The sequence below is a fragment of the Gastrolobium bilobum genome, unplaced genomic scaffold (genome assembly GCF_033153095.1).
Source record: "Gastrolobium bilobum isolate Gb01-03AN ecotype WA unplaced genomic scaffold, APGP_CSIRO_Gbil_v1 utg25400, whole genome shotgun sequence".
Lineage (NCBI taxonomy): Eukaryota > Viridiplantae > Streptophyta > Magnoliopsida > Fabales > Fabaceae > Gastrolobium > Gastrolobium bilobum.
In genome coordinates this window covers 13,073-30,827 of record NW_026899584.1, presented here as the reverse complement: position 1 = coordinate 30,827, position 17,755 = coordinate 13,073, and the positions used below count along the sequence as shown (strand labels likewise).

Below are 17,755 nucleotides of genomic sequence, written 5' to 3'. Positions count from 1 at the left end.
TGTTGCCAGGTACCACTTTGGAAAAAACGGATAACATCATTTTCACATCATATAACATTAAAGGTATAAAACCCAAAGGTTGTGTTCTTCACTTTCACGAGGTATATCCCAAAAGTTATCTTCTCACCGTTAACTTATCACACACAATTAGGAAAATTTAATCTTGTCACAAACCACAAAGTTGGAAAATTTCCTCAAAGAGTATCATAATTTCCATATTAATTATCCAAAAGTATTATAATTTCCACATTAATTATCCAACATCTTATCAGAGGTAAAATTAATACCACACATAATGAATTATCCAACATTTAATTATTAGAGATAAGATTCATCTTACACATAATTAATTATCCAACATCTCAACCTATTATCATTAATTAATTTGGATTACACCCAAGAAAATAAGTATATAATTAATCTTGTGCTTTCCTAGAGATTAAGATTAAACACAACAGAATTCCCAACAAAATTCATATATAATTAACCTATGATTTTCTAGAGGTTAAGATTGAACCCAATAAAATACCCAACTCAATTCATATATAATGAATCTAGGATTAACTAAGGGTTATGATTACATATAACAAATTCCTTATAAAACTAACGTATAATATCCTAAGGATCAAGATTACATATAACATATTTTTAATAAAACTAACCTATGACACCCTAAGAATTAAGATTACATATAAAATATTTCAAATAAAACTAACCTATGACACCTTAAGGATTATGATTACATGAACTCCGTGTCTGAAGGCTTCCTTGGCAGAAGAGCGATTCGTGAGGGAAGCGTAGTTGGCAGCTAAGGGGAAATAATTGCAACAGAATTTGAAAGGGATGAGAATAAGAAGAAAAAGAGAAGGGAAATGGAGAGATGCAAGGAATTGGATAGAATATGGAAATGATTTGGTTTGTTAGGTTAAGCTCATATTTATAGATGAGGTTTTGTAATGAAAAAAGTGGAATTATTGTAGGTAATATTAATGATAATCATAATTACTTTAATTATCATTAATATATCTTAACAGTTAAAAAATTGAATAAAAATAACTGTTGAACTTACAAATTAAATTATAACAAAAATAAATGCTAAAAATTACAAACTAAAATCACCACCGAATAATGTTATTGTTTTATAGTCAAATAATGACACTATGGTAACAATTAATGACAACCAATAAATATATATCAATGTCTATAACACCACTTTATGCTAAACCCAATATATCTAACAAAATATAATGATACACATAAAGGTATACACTATTGTATCCTTGCCTTTATTTTAAATAGCTACATTCATTTCATTAGTCATATTTGTAACTTATTTCCTTTGTCATTATTTGACCGAAGGTAATATTTTTTAGAGTAAATACTCTTTTTGGTCCTCAGCAAATTTCGCGATGCCCGCTTTAGTCCCTAGCAAATAAAAAGGCTCATCGTGGTCCCTAAGAAATTCAAAATGGACCCATTTTAGTCCTTTTAGGGATTAAAAGGGTCCATTTTGAATTTCTTAGGGACCACGATGGTCCTTTTTATTTGCTAGGGACTAATACGGGCGTCGTGAAATTTGCTGAGGACCAAAAAGGGTATTTACTCCATTATTTATCATCCCTTTAATGGTTATATCCTTGTCTGCACTCAGAGCCCTCTATGGCTAGAGTCTTTTATAAAGTTCACATTTGCTTCAGGCAATGCTTTTGAATCATCAAATCTAAAATAATGATATTTTGGAAGCTGTTCATTGAGTTATTTTTTAATCAACGAGTCTAAAATTGTAATTATTTTCACTCATTTCGAGGATGTAAAATTTTTGCTTTTCGATATATATATATATGGGATAGGTTATTGTGCCTACTCTCATTTTTCCTACCTTTACCTACTTCTCTCAACATCGTTGGATTACAATCTCATCTAACGGTTCAGATTCAAAAGATAAATAAAACCCTTTTACTCTTTTTTCTCTCTCTCTAACTCTGCTCTTTCTTTCTCTCTCTCTCTAACTCCACCCTTTCTCTCTCCTCGCTTGTGTGCGATGAAGAAGACGCCCAAGTCTACATTTTACGATTACGAAAATATTCTTCATCCTTTGTCCATGCACTTGTATTCTGAGAAGGGCTGAATTGGAAAAGAACAAGTTAATTGGAGTATATAAATTAAAGTGATAGAATTTGCCAGAGCATGTTAGGGTTCTTGTAGCACGTTCCGTCTCATAATGAAATTGATAACTTTGTCTTTTTCCCATCTTAGGGTGGTTTCTGTATATTTGGATTTTTGATTTTGTTGCCTTTTTACGGCGGTGTTGCTTGTCGATGACTGATGATTGATCCCATCTTTGTGCAGAATCTGGGCCTCGCTGAAACCTAAACCAACAGAGATGGGAAAGGGCTTTTTGATTCCATTAAATAGACTCTCCCTCTCTCATTCCAAATGTGATCTAACAAACGTAGTGTTAAACGATTCGATCTAGTTTTATTTACCTTTGTTTCAACCCAAACAACCCTAATTATTCAACGCCCTAAATAATGGCTTATTTTCTTCTAAGGGTAACAAAAGCAGAGTACTGTAGAAATTTGTATTTTCTTCTTCTTTTCTTCCAGGATGATAATATTGGATACTCAATTTTGAGTTTATGCACGAATACTTTGGTGTTTGCAGCTTTCGAATCTTTAATAAAATTTGTCATTCCTGTTTTTTTAACAAAGAAAAAGATGATGTCGTATTATTTGTTCTTGCTTGCATCGTAGTTCTTTTTAATATTTTGGTTTCTTTTTTTTTTTTAATCTGTGGATGTTAAGGCATGAATTCTACCATCGATTTTGTTTCTTAGCAACGTATCTGGTTTCCAGTGGGAGACATATTTGCAAGTACGTCTTCTTCATCGCAAGCAAGGGAGAAGAGAATAAGGGTGGAGTCAGAGAGAGAGAGAGGGGGGAAGAAGAGTGGAGTTAGAGAGAGAGAAAAAAAGAGTAAAAGGGTTTTATTTAACTTTTGAATTTGAACCGTTAGATGAGATTGTAATCCAACGATGTTGAGAGGGGTAGGTAAAAGTAGGCAAAATGGGAGTAGGCACAATAACCTATCCCTATATATATATATAAAAAAGATGTTTGTTTCTTATAATTTAGGTTTTCGATAAAAATCGGTGAAATGATAAGCCCACCTCATCTATTAATTTAAATTTATTAATTTACATTTTTTTCTTTTATTCATCATAATTAATATTATTTGTTTACGTGCGTGCAGAAGATGTGGTTGATATAAAGCTCAATAGAGTCAAGTGAATGATGAGAGATGGATCCTCTACAACATGTTGTTCAATTCCTAATGTCACCTCAGACCAAGGCGTGGCTAAAGCAACAATTGGTGATTCCTTTATTGCAATACGAGGCAAGAGTTGCAGAACTAAAAGTTTGTGTTCAAAGTCTCAAAAAGGTGAGAGATGTAGTTCAACATAAAGTTGAGGAGGAAGAAAACCGATATGGAAGAAGATTTGCAGAAGAAGTTAAAGAATGGATAGAAGGGGTGGATAAAATAATTTCTGAATATGAAGATTTTGATGGGGACGAATGCAATAAACATGCAGTGTTTGACTTCTTTACAAGTGGTTTCCTTCCTAAGCCCGGGATAAGGTATCACCTAAGCAAAAAAGCATTTAATATTACAAGGAAGGTTAATGCACTAGAGCAAAAAGCAAAGCATGATGCAGTTTCTTATTGGCTTGGTCCACCCTCCATGGTTGCCTTTTTTACTAATGTTGGTTATGAAAGCTTTCCCTCAAGAGATGAAACTGTGAACAAGATTAATGCAGCATTGGAAGACCCAAATGTTAGAATGATTGGACTTCATGGGTTGAGTGGTGTGGGCAAGACCAGTTTAGTCAAAAGAGTTGCTAAGGAAGCCTTGAAAGCTAAGATGTTCGATGTAGTCACCATGTCAAGCATAACAAGGAATGCTGACATAAGAAAAATCCAAGGAGAAATTGCTGATATGCTGGGGATGAAATTGGATGAGGAAAGTGATATTGCAAGAGCTGCTCGTATACAAAAGAGATTAAAGAATGATAAAGAAAGCACCCTCGTAATCCTTGATGATCTTTGGGCAGAAATTGACTTCAATATGCTAGGGATTCCATGCGATGATGATGAAAGGAAATCCCCTGGGGCTCACAGTATTACTGAAACGGAAAAATCCCATGCAGCTCAAAGTAAGGAGAAAACAGAACCTGAAACGGAAAAATCTCGTACGGCTCAAAGTAAGGAGAAAACAGAACTTGGTGCTGCCAATATGATGAAGTCAAAAAAACACCCAAGTGAATCCAATGCGATGAAAACAGAAGAAACTCTTAGTCGTTACAAAGTTTTGATGATTTCTGAAAGTAAACAAGTGTTATTAAGTCAGATGGAAGGCAAAGGAAACTCTATCTTCTCTGTGGAAGTCTTAAAGGATAAGGAAGCAGAGACGTTGTTTAAGAAAAAGGCTGCAATAGGTGATACAAATTCGGATTTGGAAATATTAGCAGCTCAAATTGCCAAGAAATGTAATGGACTGCCAATATCAATTGTAACAACTGCAAGGGCATTAAAAAATCAAAGCCGCTTGGTATGGGAGAACATTAACCGAGAGCTTGAAGGGAAAAATTTAATGGGAGCACCTGAGTTCTCTACAAAGTTGAGTTATGATCTTTTAGAAAACGAGGAGCTCAAGTATACTTTCTTACTATGTGCTCGCATGGGTCATGATGCATTGATTATGGACTTGGTGAGATCCTACATTGGTTTGGGTTTTCGTCAAGGAATCTCCACAGTAAGGGAAGCCAGATGTAAAGTATATGCATTGGTGGGAAAGCTAAAAGAGTCTGGTTTGTTGTCTGAAAGTTATTCAAATGATCATTTCACGATGCAAGATATTGTTCGCAGTGCGGCTTTGTCAATAGCATTGGAGGAGAAGCATGTATTTACAGTGACAAAGGGAAAAATAGATGAATGGCCTGATGAGGATAAACTTAAAAGGTACGCTGGTATTTCCTTACAACATTGTGATATCATTGGCGGGTTTCCTAGAATGATAAATTGCCCACAACTTAGATTCTTCCATGTTGATAATAGTTATCCACGTCTGACATTACCAGACAACTTTTTCAAAAAAATGAAAGAGCTCAAAGTATTGATATTGACTGGCTTTGATCTATCACCCTTACCTTCATCAGTTACATGCCTAACAAAGCTCAGAATGCTTTGTTTGGAGGAATGCACGCTGGGTGAGAAATTATCCAATATAGGTGAATTGAAAAACTTAAGAATTCTTAGTTTTTCAAGATCTGATATTGAAAAATTGCCTGTTGAATTGAAAGAGTTGACAAAGCTTCAAATTCTTGACATCAGTAATTGCTCCAAACTTCAAAAAATTCCATCCAATGTAATAAACAGTTTGATTAGTTTAGAAGAACTGTATATTGGAAACACATTGATTCAATGGAGCATTGAAGGACAAACAAATCAAAGTGAACGTGCTAGTCTTTCTGAGTTGAGGCATCTGAATCTGTTGACAACTGTGGACTTAAAAATCCCAAATGTTGACCATTTTCCAAACAACTTGTTCTTTGACAAGTTATATAGTTACAAGATTATTATTGGAGATTTGAAGGCATACTTAAAGACAGATTTCAAGGTGCCACAGAAGTATGAAACATCAAGATTTTTGGCAATACAATTAAATGATAGCTTTGACATTCATTCTCTAATGGGTATCAAAATGTTGTTTAACAAAGTTGAGATTTTGTTGTTAGAAGACCTCAATGGTGTTCAAGATATTTTTTATAGTTTGAATTTGAAAGGATTTCTATATCTAAAACATTTGTGCATTGTAAGCAATTCCCACATTCAATCTCTCATCAACCCAACACACACAGAGCAACCTGAGGAGGCTTTTCTTAAATTGGAGTCGTTGTATCTCTATGATCTCAAGAAGTTGGATACAATATGCTCATGTAAACTTTCAGCATTCTCATTTGGCAAATTGAAAGCCGTCAAGATCTATCAATGCGGTCAATTGAAGTGCATTTTCAACATTTCTATGGTTAGACATCTAACAGTTCTTGAAACAATTGAAGTTTCTGAATGTAACACTCTGAAGGAGATTGTGAAGATTGTCCCTGTGGAAACACGAAGTAACACTGAGCATCTTGAGTTTCTTGAATTACGTACTTTGTCACTACAATCTTTACCTCAAATTACTGGATTCTGTCCCATTTCATCAACGGGAGGGGAAATGAGAAAACTATTCCACGAAAAGGTGTGTTTAAAACTATCATATAGTTTTGTTTATCTGTTGCATGTCAAACTCTTCCAAATTTTATTTGTTGTAACTAAAAGGGACAAACTCTGAGTTGTAAACTTAAAAAATATTTCTTTACTGTAGAGAAAATTAATTTGGGAAAGTCAAAATTAATTATTTAATTTTTGGTGACCATAATGTGTCTTCCTTTGTAGGTTATAGTTCCCAAATTAGAGAGAATGGAGTTGTCCTTGATCCACATCGACATAATATGGAGTGACCAACCTTCATTATGTTCTAGTTTTCAAAATTTGATTCACTTGGATGTCAATGAATGTTGGGATTTAAAATATTTATTATCATTTTCAATGGCCAAGACTCTGGTGAATCTTCAAAGCCTTTCCGTAAGCGAATGTGAAAACATGGAACACATCTTTCGCCAAGAGCATGGTAGTCATACTGAAACAAAGGTACAACAGTTGGGTGGGGTTAGATTCGATTTTTACATCTCTTTGTACGCCTTAATTTTAATGTTGAACTTGAATATCCTTGCATGTTAGATTCGATTATCTTGCATGCAGAGAATTTGAAATCTCTATTTCTCATGAGTCCCTTGATATTGTAAACTAATTCGTTAACGTACATACAATTTGCAAAAGTATGAAGCACCCTAAAATAACATGTCTTCAATCTCTCCTATAATTAAGATTTTGAATCACAGTCCGCAGCTGCACTATAATGATTTTGAGAATTATGGTGGCTGATTTTGTTTGTGTTGTTATTTGTAAAATTCGTATTAGTCCAATTTTTTTTTTAATTTTTTTTCACAATTGCTGTAGTAGTAATACAATAATTTCTTAACCAAACCACAATTAAAACTTTTATAATTCAGTTACTTTCTGCTTTCTCTTTATTGATTTGGTTTGCTTTATATTTGAAATCTATATTAATTGGATTAACTTATGGCAATTGTGAACTAAAGCAGGGTAGCATCTTTCCAAATTTGAAGAAAATCAAACTAAGTAGCATGAAACGTCTTCATGAGATATGGAATTATGAACTCCCTTCAGATTCCTTTGGTAAACTGGATACTCTGATCATTGAGAAGTGCGATAAATTTGTCAATGTTTTTCCTTGTTACATGAAGGGAATATTTCGGAGTCTATGCAACTTGAGTGTTACTAATTGCCGGTCAATGAAAGAGATATTTGACCTAAATGATTTAAATGGAGATGCTAGCGATGTAGCCAACTTGCAAGATGTTCATTTAGAAGGACTCCCAAAATTGAAGCATGTATGGAAAAAGAACGAAGACTGGGAAGTTATTCTTAACTTGAAAAAGCTGCAAAAGATATGGGTTCATGATTGTGGCATCTTGGAATATATATTTCCAATTTATGAAGCCAAGTGTCTTCCCAATCTTGAATACCTTGTGATATGGGATTGCTCTGATTTGAGGGAAATTGTTGCCAGGGGAAAAGGTACCAACACCGACTCAAGCAATTCTAATCCATCATTTGAGTTTCCTAATATGATCACCATCAAATTTTCGAAGCTACCAAACCTTGAGAGTTTCTATCCAAGACCATATAAATTAAGTTGTCCAAAATTGAACGACTTGTGTGTTGAACTTTGTGACAAGCTGGAACCATTCAGAAAAGAAACCGCAGATGCGGAAGGAAAGTTTGTGCTCTTTCCTAAAGAGGTATTAGTAAGCCTTTCAAATCTTTAGAAATCTTACTAAATTATAGGAAAATAGAGTAAAAATCTTTTCATATATTTATATTATTTTTCATCGTCTATTTCTTACAGGTAATCAATCAGTTGAAGTCCTTGCAAATTGAGTCGTGGCATGTAAAGTTGTCAAGCAGCTACATGGGGGAAGGGAACTATCGAAGGAACAAATTACAAGAGCTTCGCTTGTCTAAATTATATAATACAGAGGTTCTATATTCTTTCCTTCATAGCAATCCTAATCTGAAAAGCCTATCATTGATTCATTGCTTCTTTAAAGAGATGGTTCCTCTCAGAAGGCCTCCTGAAATTCAAAAATTGGGGGTTGTTCCAGAGCTAAAAAGCTTGAAGTTAATAGACTTGCCTAAGCTTGAGAAGATAGGCTTTGAACGAGACATACTTCTTCAAAGGATAGAGTTCTTCATTTTAGAAAGCTGTCCTTGTTTGGTCTCTATAGTGCCTTCCTCTGTGTCTCTTACTTACTTGACAGATCTGGAAGTGGTTAATTGTAATGGATTAGAAAATTTAATGCCACCATCGACTGCAAAAAGCTTGATTCATCTTAGAACAATGAAGGTAATCAAATGTGAATCTCTGAAGGAAATTGTGTCAGTGCAAGGAAATGAAGACAAAGTTGACATTGTTTTCAAACAATTAAAAAGTCTAGAACTTGTGTCACTGAAGAAACTCAAAAGTTTCTGCAGCTCAAAGAATTGTGTCTTCGAGTTCCCATCATTGGAGAAATTAGTAGTGAGTGGTTGTACCAAAATGGAAAATTTATCTAAAGAAGTCAAGTGCACGTCAATATTACAAAAAATATATGTTGTGCATGAACAAGAGAAAAGATGGTCCTGGCATGGTCATTTAAAAGATACTATACAAAAAATGTTTGTTGAAAAGGTACGTGCGTATAAACTTATGAACTGAATTTTCATTTTCTTTTGTGTTGTCTTCTTTTACATTTCTCTTTTAATAATTAATTTATAACAAATAATGATATGCATAAAAAAAATGAATGATTATAATGATTTAGTACTGAGATTCAGCTGTTATCTATTTTACTACTTGCTCGAGTTTTTCTTTTCAATTTTAATGATATTGATTAGAAAAGCAGTGTCATGGTGTTCATAGGCTGTCATTTGGGGCAGATGAAATATGATAAATCTGATGATATATTTATTTGCAATATTCACAGAAATTTTTTGAAGGCATGGACGAGATGAGTCTTTCTGAACATCATGAGCTAGAACAACCTGGGATGGTGGAGTTAGAATACAAAACAATTGGTTTTACAGTTTGAAAACTTTGAAGCTGGTCAACTGTAAAATTAAATCACCATACGCAATTCCATCACATGTTCTTCCTTGTTTAAATAGATTAAAAGAATTGGAAGTAGAGCATTGTGACGAAGTAAAGGCAATTTTTGATATGAACGACATTGACACTGAGATTATAGGAACGACATTCCAGTTGAAGAAGTTGACTTTAAAATGGCTAAATGAGCTGACACATGTGTGGGAAAAGAATGGTCAAGGAATTCTCATATTTCAAAATCTGCAAGAAGTCTTTGTTCATTGTTGTGAAAAATTGGAAACTCTGTTTCCTGCCGCCCTGGCCAAAAATCTTAAGAAACTTGAGCAACTTACAGTACAATTTTGTAATGAGTTGAAAGAAATTGTTGGAAAGAAAGAAGCAGCAGCAGCAGCACAAGTAAGAGAAAAGTTTGTGTTCCCTTGTCTAACCTCGCTCAGTCTTTATGATTTGCCACAACTCGCTCACTTTTGCCCTGAAACAATCCCTTTGGAATGCCCCGCTTTAAATTATTTATTTGTGGTGGATTGCAAGCTGGTGCTATTTCAAAGAGCACATCAATGGGTAAGTAGCTTGAAATCAAATTATATATATATATATATATGGGACACTCTTTTTGCACTGACTGCAGAAAGCTATTATCTCCGGCTGACACCAAAAAGTGGGTCACATTGCTTTTCTTAAAGAAAAAAAACTAGGATACGGAACCGTATTTTAGGATTCAGGTCCATATCCTGGCTTGTTGTATGTGCAATGGCTGCATAAATGATTTTGTCATATATATATATATATATATATATATGAAAATATAAGAATCATATTGCAGGAATGACACTGTTCATTCCTGCAATAAGGATCTGGTTCTGTATCCTAATTTTTTTTTTTTAAGCGTGCACTTGATTTTGTGTGCAAGAAAATGCTCTTGTTATGTGACATGACAAAAAGTGAACCCATACAGTGCCATTCCTGCAATAAGGATCTGGTTCTGTATCCTAACTTTTTTTTTTTTAAGCGTGCACTTGATTTTGTGTGCAGGAAAATGCTCTTGTTATGTGACATGACAAAAAGCGAACCCATATATATATATATATATATATATATATATATATATATATATATATATATAGAGAGAGAGAGAGAGAGGGTAAAAGATTTATCCGGTGAGTCCAAAACGACGTCATTTTGGAGCTATAAGATTAAAAAATTATAATGATAAAGACTAATATAATTCAGTAATATACTAAAATTACAAAAACATTTTGATTTTTGCCCCAAAGATAACTTATTTCGATTGACCGGATAAATCCTCAACCGATATATTATTTGTCCATGTTTCTGAGACCCGGTTACGAGTAACAAGCCTCTTGCAACTTAAACTAATGATTGTTGTCTGTTGATATAAAATAATTTTAATGTGCTTAAAACTGTACCAAACTAGCAAATAGTTTTTTAATCCCCAATTTTGATAATTTATTTCCAAAAATACCCCAGTTTTGTGTAAAATAATTGAGAGCCTAGAACTCTCTCAGCTTTTATTCTTTTCATCTTCTAATTCACAGCCCTTTCTTTTCTATTTGTTTTGCCTTTACTAGGCCATTTCCAACCTGGAGGTCTTGGTGCTCCAGTGGAAACACACTTCTGAGTTAAGGTCAATGTTCGGACAGTTTACGGTAGAACTCAATTCCTTAAAAAATCTTGTGCTGTTTTCTGATGTGTATAATAATAAGGAGCCTATTATGCCCTTTGGAATACTCGAGAAGGCACCCAATTTAGAAGAAATGACTACATCTGTGCTCCCACAAATGCCCGAAATTGGTAAACAAGGGATGCCCGGACACTTGAAGGTATTGACACTGAACATAGTTAAGGAGCTCAAGTCCATCGGGTCAGAGGACTCATCATGGTTAAACACACTCTGTGAGAAGCTATACAAATTATACGTTATCGACTGTCGTGAGTTGAAAACATTAGTACATTCTCATTCTGATGTATCTTTCTCCAATCTAAAGGAATTGAGTGTATCGGGATGTTATAAATTGGAGTACTTGTTCACATCCTCAACAGTAAAAGTATTAAAGAACCTTGAGAAGATTGAAGTCGAGGATTGTAAATCAATGAAAGAAATAGTGAAAAAAGAGCAAGATGAAACAACTTCGGAAGGGATCAAATTTGAGCGGCTCAGCTGGATAATTTTAAAAAAATTATATGAGCTGAAATATTTTTATTCAGGCAACGAAACTTTGGAATTACCGTCTCTGATACAAGTGGACATACTGAATTGTTCTAAGATGGAAATTTTTTCCCAAGGATCAGTAGATGCGAGTTCTTTTAGAGGAATTCAAGGTTCCGCCGACTCAAATGATGATTTGATCTTCCATGAAGATGTTAAAGCCTCGGTGAAAAAATTGCTCCGTCTACAACAGGTAAGGACTTCACCCAATCAATCAAGTATGACCTCAATTTTTGCGTCCGTTTAATTATAATCTCTTCATATATACGAGCCTTATCCAAACAATCAACTATAGCATCGGGTAACAATATCTATATACTACCTTTCCTTACTGTTATGATTCTAATATTTTGATAATTTGTTAGTAACTTAATGACTTTTCTATCATTATATTTATGAGTACATTTTACTATTTATCTCGCAAGAAATGTTAGCCATTTACAATATTCGTGTTTTTTTAAAAAATGGGTCATAGTGCCATTTACATTATAGAGGGGACTTTACATTTTACACCTCTGTTGATTGCTTTTGCAGTAACTTCGGGGAAAACTCAATGCATGGCTCCTTTGTTCTTCAATTTTTATTTAGTATTATGTAAATTTATAATCATATGTAAATATATAAAATAACATTGTTGTACAAAACAATCAAGCGCTCAAATGCCAAGTCATGTATTGTTCTAAGCTTTTGATGGAACAATCCTTCCATTTAGTAGAAAGGAAAATGCTTATAGTGAGGTATAATGATGAACAAAAGAGATTTGCGAAGAAGAGAAATCGAGGAATTATAATATTTCAATTTAACCAATAAAAAAAGGTTGTACATCACATTTGAAACTCTACAAAATAACAAATAGTATGCATCCTTTCGTCAGTATTAAGTACTGAGTAGTTTCTTATCTTATTCTGTAGCTTACCAGGCAACGTATACAGTTCGGGGATCATCCAATATTGGAAGAGATATGGCTTAAGCGAGAGCCAGTCCCAGTCCCAAGCTGGTGTTTCTTCAACTTAACTTGTTTAGTTGTGGTTAGGTGTGATTTTTTATCAGATGCCATACTACCTTCTCATTTACTTCCTTTCCTAAGTAACTTGGAAGAATTGCAAGTGCAAAATTGTAATTTGGTTACGGCAATATTTGATGATAAGATTTATATGGGAAGTGCTTCTGATCCCTTCTCCATTCGATTGAAGAAACTTATTTTGGACCAGTTGCCAAGTCTAAAACACATTTGGTGTAAGGATTCTCAAGGAAGACTCCGCCTTCCATTTCTAGAAGAAGTTTATGTTGATGGATGTGAAAGTATAAAAAGTTTGTTCCCAGCATCAGTAGCCAAAGATGGACTACAAGAACTTCATGTGAAAAACTGTGAAGGGTTAGAGGAAATTTTTGCAAAGGATGAAGCAACCAAAGAAGAAGAAAACAAAGAATCTATTATATTGCCCAACATAACTTCATTGAGGCTGCGGAATTTGCCAAAGCTGGGGTGCATTTATCCTGGAGTGCACATTGAAGAATGGCCTACTTTAAAAGAAATAGATGTTATGCTGGAGATTCTTTTAAAGGGTCAAGATAGTTCTCCAACAGAGTCAACAGACGAGCAAGTCTTTATCTCACTTAAAAAGGTATGAACTGTTTTTGTATACTCGCCTCAACACTTTGCATTTTGTGCTTATAAAATTATTATTGGGATGTATAGATGTTAGAATTGAATATCCACACAGATGCAAGAGACAACCATACTTGTGTATCTACAAAAAAAACTTTTCTTTTCTATTCTTGCTTTCTTGCTCTTTCTGTTTTTCTCTTGATCTACTTTTCTCTTGATCTACTTTTCATACAAACTATCAAAGGCTATTTATAAGCTATAAAACTGACCAACATAACTCCACACATAACACCTCATTACTCTATAACTGACATAACTGACTCATTAATGTCCACTAACACAAACCTAAGGACATGACTCTTCACCGGAAAACTCTTCACATTTCTATTTTCTATTTTCTATTTTTATCTCATTAAAATTTAACCCAACAAAACTCCCCCTTAAATTTTAATTCTTTTTTTTTGAATTTTCCACCGGTTGATTTTTTTCGCGCTGCTTCCATGTTGCACTCCTTTCTTCAATATTTTTTTTTTTGTCCGGCGGTTCCTTCATTGGTGGAAGATAGACAGTCTTGAATGTTCCTCTGTCGACCTCATCCTCCAATATACTTCCACATCCATTCTTACATGTATGATCTTCACACAAGTCATCATACTGATCAGTATCTGTATCACTATAACGTCCCATTAGTTTTACAACACCTATGCCAATTTTAATACTTTCAGATTCAACATGTGCTACATTAATAGCACGTTGGGCCTCTTTAACCACAGTAACCCCATCACTCATTGAGGACCGTTGATTCCCATCATCAACCAAATAACTCAACGCATCATTTTCTGATTCCGCCCCACGATCTTCTTCTGGTTTACACTTGAGCCAAAATGATTCCACCATAAAAGTAACTCTAGGCTCCTCATCGCCGGGTTCCCTATCCACAATCACACTTTCCATCTTTCCGCTTTCAGTTTCTTCATCGTCGGGTTCTTCTTCATCGAGTCCAGCTTCCACGCGCCTCAACAATGGAATCTCAGACCACCGTCCTCCAGGGAAATGGTCTCTTTTCGGTGGTGTCGACATCTTCCACTTCCACCATAAATTCAATGCAGACTTCGACTTCTGACTTCCAACCCGAACCGCACCTATGCCGGTCTCCGACATCAACCTCATCACGCCGGGGTCGAGCTCTTCTCCAAAACATGAACTCGGTGATTTAGCCGGGATCTCCCTCATCCCGTTTATCAACATGAGACTCGGATTCGCAGTCTCCTCCAAGCCGGTCTCCATCAAGCATCTCGGATTCCACGCTTCTCGTTCCTTTGCTAGCTTCTCAAGCTCTTTCAACATCTCGTCTTCTTCCTTATCCTCTCTATCCGGCTTCTGAATTGACTCGCCGCTCTCAGCATCTTCGATCTCGGCTCTCATAGCCGCAATCATCGTCTTTTTCTCTGATTCATCACTCTCACGCTCCAACGCGTCGATCTTCTCCGCAGATACGTTGTCGTTGGCAACCTCGGACTCCGCCATCTCGATCTCTTCTTCATCCGCATGATTCTCCTCATCTTCATCATCATCATTGATGATTTCATCTTCTTCTTCATCAATCAGATCAAACCGTCCAGGTAAATATTTCACTATAAAGGCTATTTGAAAATTCTTCCACATGTTATTAAAATCGCGGCAGTCCCATGTACGGAACCATTTGATTGCGCTTCCTCTGAATCTACGCAAAGCTTCATGCCATTTGTCCGCTTCAAAGTAAGAAGACCAATGCTTCATCTTTATCTCCATAAAAGAGTGGCACTTCCATCTCGTTCTTTTCCTCCATAGCCCAAGCTCTGATACCAATTTGTTAGAATTGAATATCCACACAGATGCAAGAGACAACCATACTTGTGTATCTACAAAAAAACTTTTCTTTTCTATTCTTGCTTTCTTGCTCTTTCTGTTTTTCTCTTGATCTACTTTTCTCTTGATCTACTTTTCATACAAACTATCAAAGGCTATTTATAAGCTATAAAACTGACCAACATAACTCCACACATAACACCTCATTACTTTATAACTGACATAACTGACTCATTAATATTCTAACTGACATAACTGACTCATTAATGTCCACTAACACAAACCTAAGGACATGACTCTTCACCGGAAAACTCTTCACATTTCTATTTTCTATTTTCTATTTTTATCTCATTAAAATTTAACCCAACAATAGAATCCTCCTTGTGTTACAAATTTGTGTATAAGTCTATTTATCTAGAGATGAGAAATTCTTAAATAGTAAAAGAAATTCTTATGTAGTTGTAACAATCTAAACAACAATTGCCAAAATAGAACGGAAAATAGAGACAATTTGTATTAAATTTAGCAAATCAACACTATCAATTACATGAGAACTCCATCACAATATTTATCCTATAACTTCCTAATTACAGAACTGAATTGGAAATACAAAATAAGGAAATAAAGAAAGATAGATTCAGAGGTGTTGGAGAGCCCCTGATCTCTCCCTAAGGTCTAAGTTCTAATTGCCCAAAAGATACTGTAACACCGCGTGTATACTCGGTTTGTTAACATATCATTGTATTAAGCTGCGCTTAATTAAAAATGCAGAATATTTTTTTCTTTTCAATTATGACGTCATTATACTTAGCCAAGTTGATTACTTAATCATTTTCATAAAATATCGCCTGTATGTAAGTTGCAAATAGACATCTAACTAAAATACCTCATAATATAGATAAAGTGAGTATCTATGTCACGGATCCACTACACGTAGTTCGGACAATAATCCTGATACATTATTACAACTCCAACATAAAACAAGACATAATCAAGTCTATGTGGCATGGACAATCCCCATGCTCACCAAATCAACAACATAACCAACAAAGTCTCAACAGAGAAATCTATAAACTGAAGCTAAAAGCATAAGACAGTAAATAGGATCCAGCATCCAATCATAACAGCATATCAGCATAAGCAGCATAAACATGTAACATCTATCAGCTAAGCTCTGGTCTCCTGCCACTAGAGGTCTCAACCCCCGCATTACCTGAACCTGAAATAAGCATTCCCCAAACGTGGGGTGAGATCTCTAAACCAGAAATCTCAGTAAGACATGGGGTCCTCAAGGATCTTCCACCCCAAGCTCACTTACATGTGCAATATAAGTTCTAAAAACAGTAATTCAATATAAGTTCCCAAAACTATGCAGTGAAACAGATATTCATGCCATGTGTGTTTAACTATTCTACTGGCCAGAGAAATGTAGGAATACGTCTATTACCTACATATAGTACAAGGAACACTGCTTGCACCTCACCCATAGCCTCACCATATTGTATGTACCACATACTCAGACTTACCGTATAGGTGGAACACCACATGCATATTAACAAGGCACTAGCATATAAAAACTCAATAGCATTTCCAAAACATCAAAAGCATGTAACACAACATGCATATAACCATACCCCCATGGGACATGGTGGAACCACAACATGGCTAAACCGAGGACACAAAAGCTTACCTTGCAAGCTAACTATCCAAGCCAAGAGTCCGCACAAGCTTAAGACCCACAAACAGCACAATCACAATCTGTTTATATGAGAAATATTATCAATAACGATACTTTAAAGGTTCATTTCATTATGACAACATTTCCTTATTCGATTACTTCTTTTCTAGTTCATAATTATCAAGCACTAAGTCCCTTAATTATAGGTATCACTGTTTCCCAACAGTAACACCAACTTCCTAGGCCATCAAGCCCAAATGGGAATTGTCCCACGCACAAAACTGGTTTCTGGTCATTTTCACAGGTGGTAATTGATCACCAAGGACCTGGTAATCGATTACTGCACATGGTAATCGATTACCACCAGCAAGGTAATCGATTACTGCACATGGTAATTGATTACCAACCAAAAGTAATCGATTACCACGCGGGCAGAACAGTTTTCTGCAGATTTTTTCTACATGCGAAGTCAAAATGTCACCCAAGGTTCGGTTTTGACCCAAAACAGATGTTCATTACCACTTATTAGCCTTAGATTAACAACCCTAAGCTTGAATGATTAAAGTTAACTCATTTCATAACATAAACAAGCCATTTTCAGGAAAATTCAAAGGAAAGTTCAAGGTATACCAATGGAGGTTCAAACTCAGCAAAAGAAGGCTCTTGGAGCTCTCTAACAAGGCTCAAAGATTTTGACTTTGCAAGAGCACGAAAATACACCACAAGGTTGGACCTTTACCTTCAAAGATGGCTCCTTGAAGCCTCCAATGGCATGAACAAAGGCTCACACCAATGGGAACACCAACTCCGCCCACAAAACCCCTCATACAGCAGCCTAAACTCAGAAAATCAAGATCTTTTACTCACACAAGGCTTGTCCTCACAATACTCAACTATTTTGGTGAAGGAACCATGACCAAAGGTGATAACTTTGGTGAAATTTGTGAAGAAGAAGCTATGGAGTGGAAAAGAGAAGGTGGCAGATGAAGGAAACTCAAAAAATCATGTAGCACAAATGTATTTCTGACCTAGGGCATCGTGCCATGAGCTTATATAGGCCTAC

At 35.3% G+C, this 17,755-nt stretch overlaps 1 protein-coding gene across 1 annotated transcript; it reads left to right on the top strand.

Moving 5' to 3' along the window:
* Positions 1 to 3,300: 3,300 nt before the first annotated feature.
* On the top strand, positions 3,301 to 13,188 carry LOC133291693 (uncharacterized). The gene is made up of 8 exons (XM_061489992.1): positions 3,301 to 6,300; positions 6,498 to 6,752; positions 7,268 to 7,987; positions 8,095 to 8,766; positions 9,212 to 9,282; positions 9,393 to 9,891; positions 10,920 to 11,750; positions 12,469 to 13,188. Exons 1-8 carry the CDS (start codon positions 3,301 to 3,303, stop codon positions 13,186 to 13,188), a joined length of 6,768 nt encoding a protein of 2,255 aa, XP_061345976.1.
* Positions 13,189 to 17,755: the final 4,567 nt, after the last annotated feature.

Excerpts from the sequence above, each read along its gene's own strand:
- LOC133291693 (XM_061489992.1), top strand. The coding sequence starts at position 3,301 with ATGGATCCTCTACAACATGTTGTTCAATTCCTAATGTCACCTCAGACC. Across the intron at positions 8,767-9,211 it reads CATCATTGGAGAAATTAGTA|AAATTTTTTGAAGGCATGGA; the intron begins GTGAGTGGTTGT and ends CAATATTCACAG. Across the intron at positions 9,283-9,392 it reads GAACAACCTGGGATGGTGGA|ATTAAAAGAATTGGAAGTAG; the intron begins GTTAGAATACAA and ends TTGTTTAAATAG.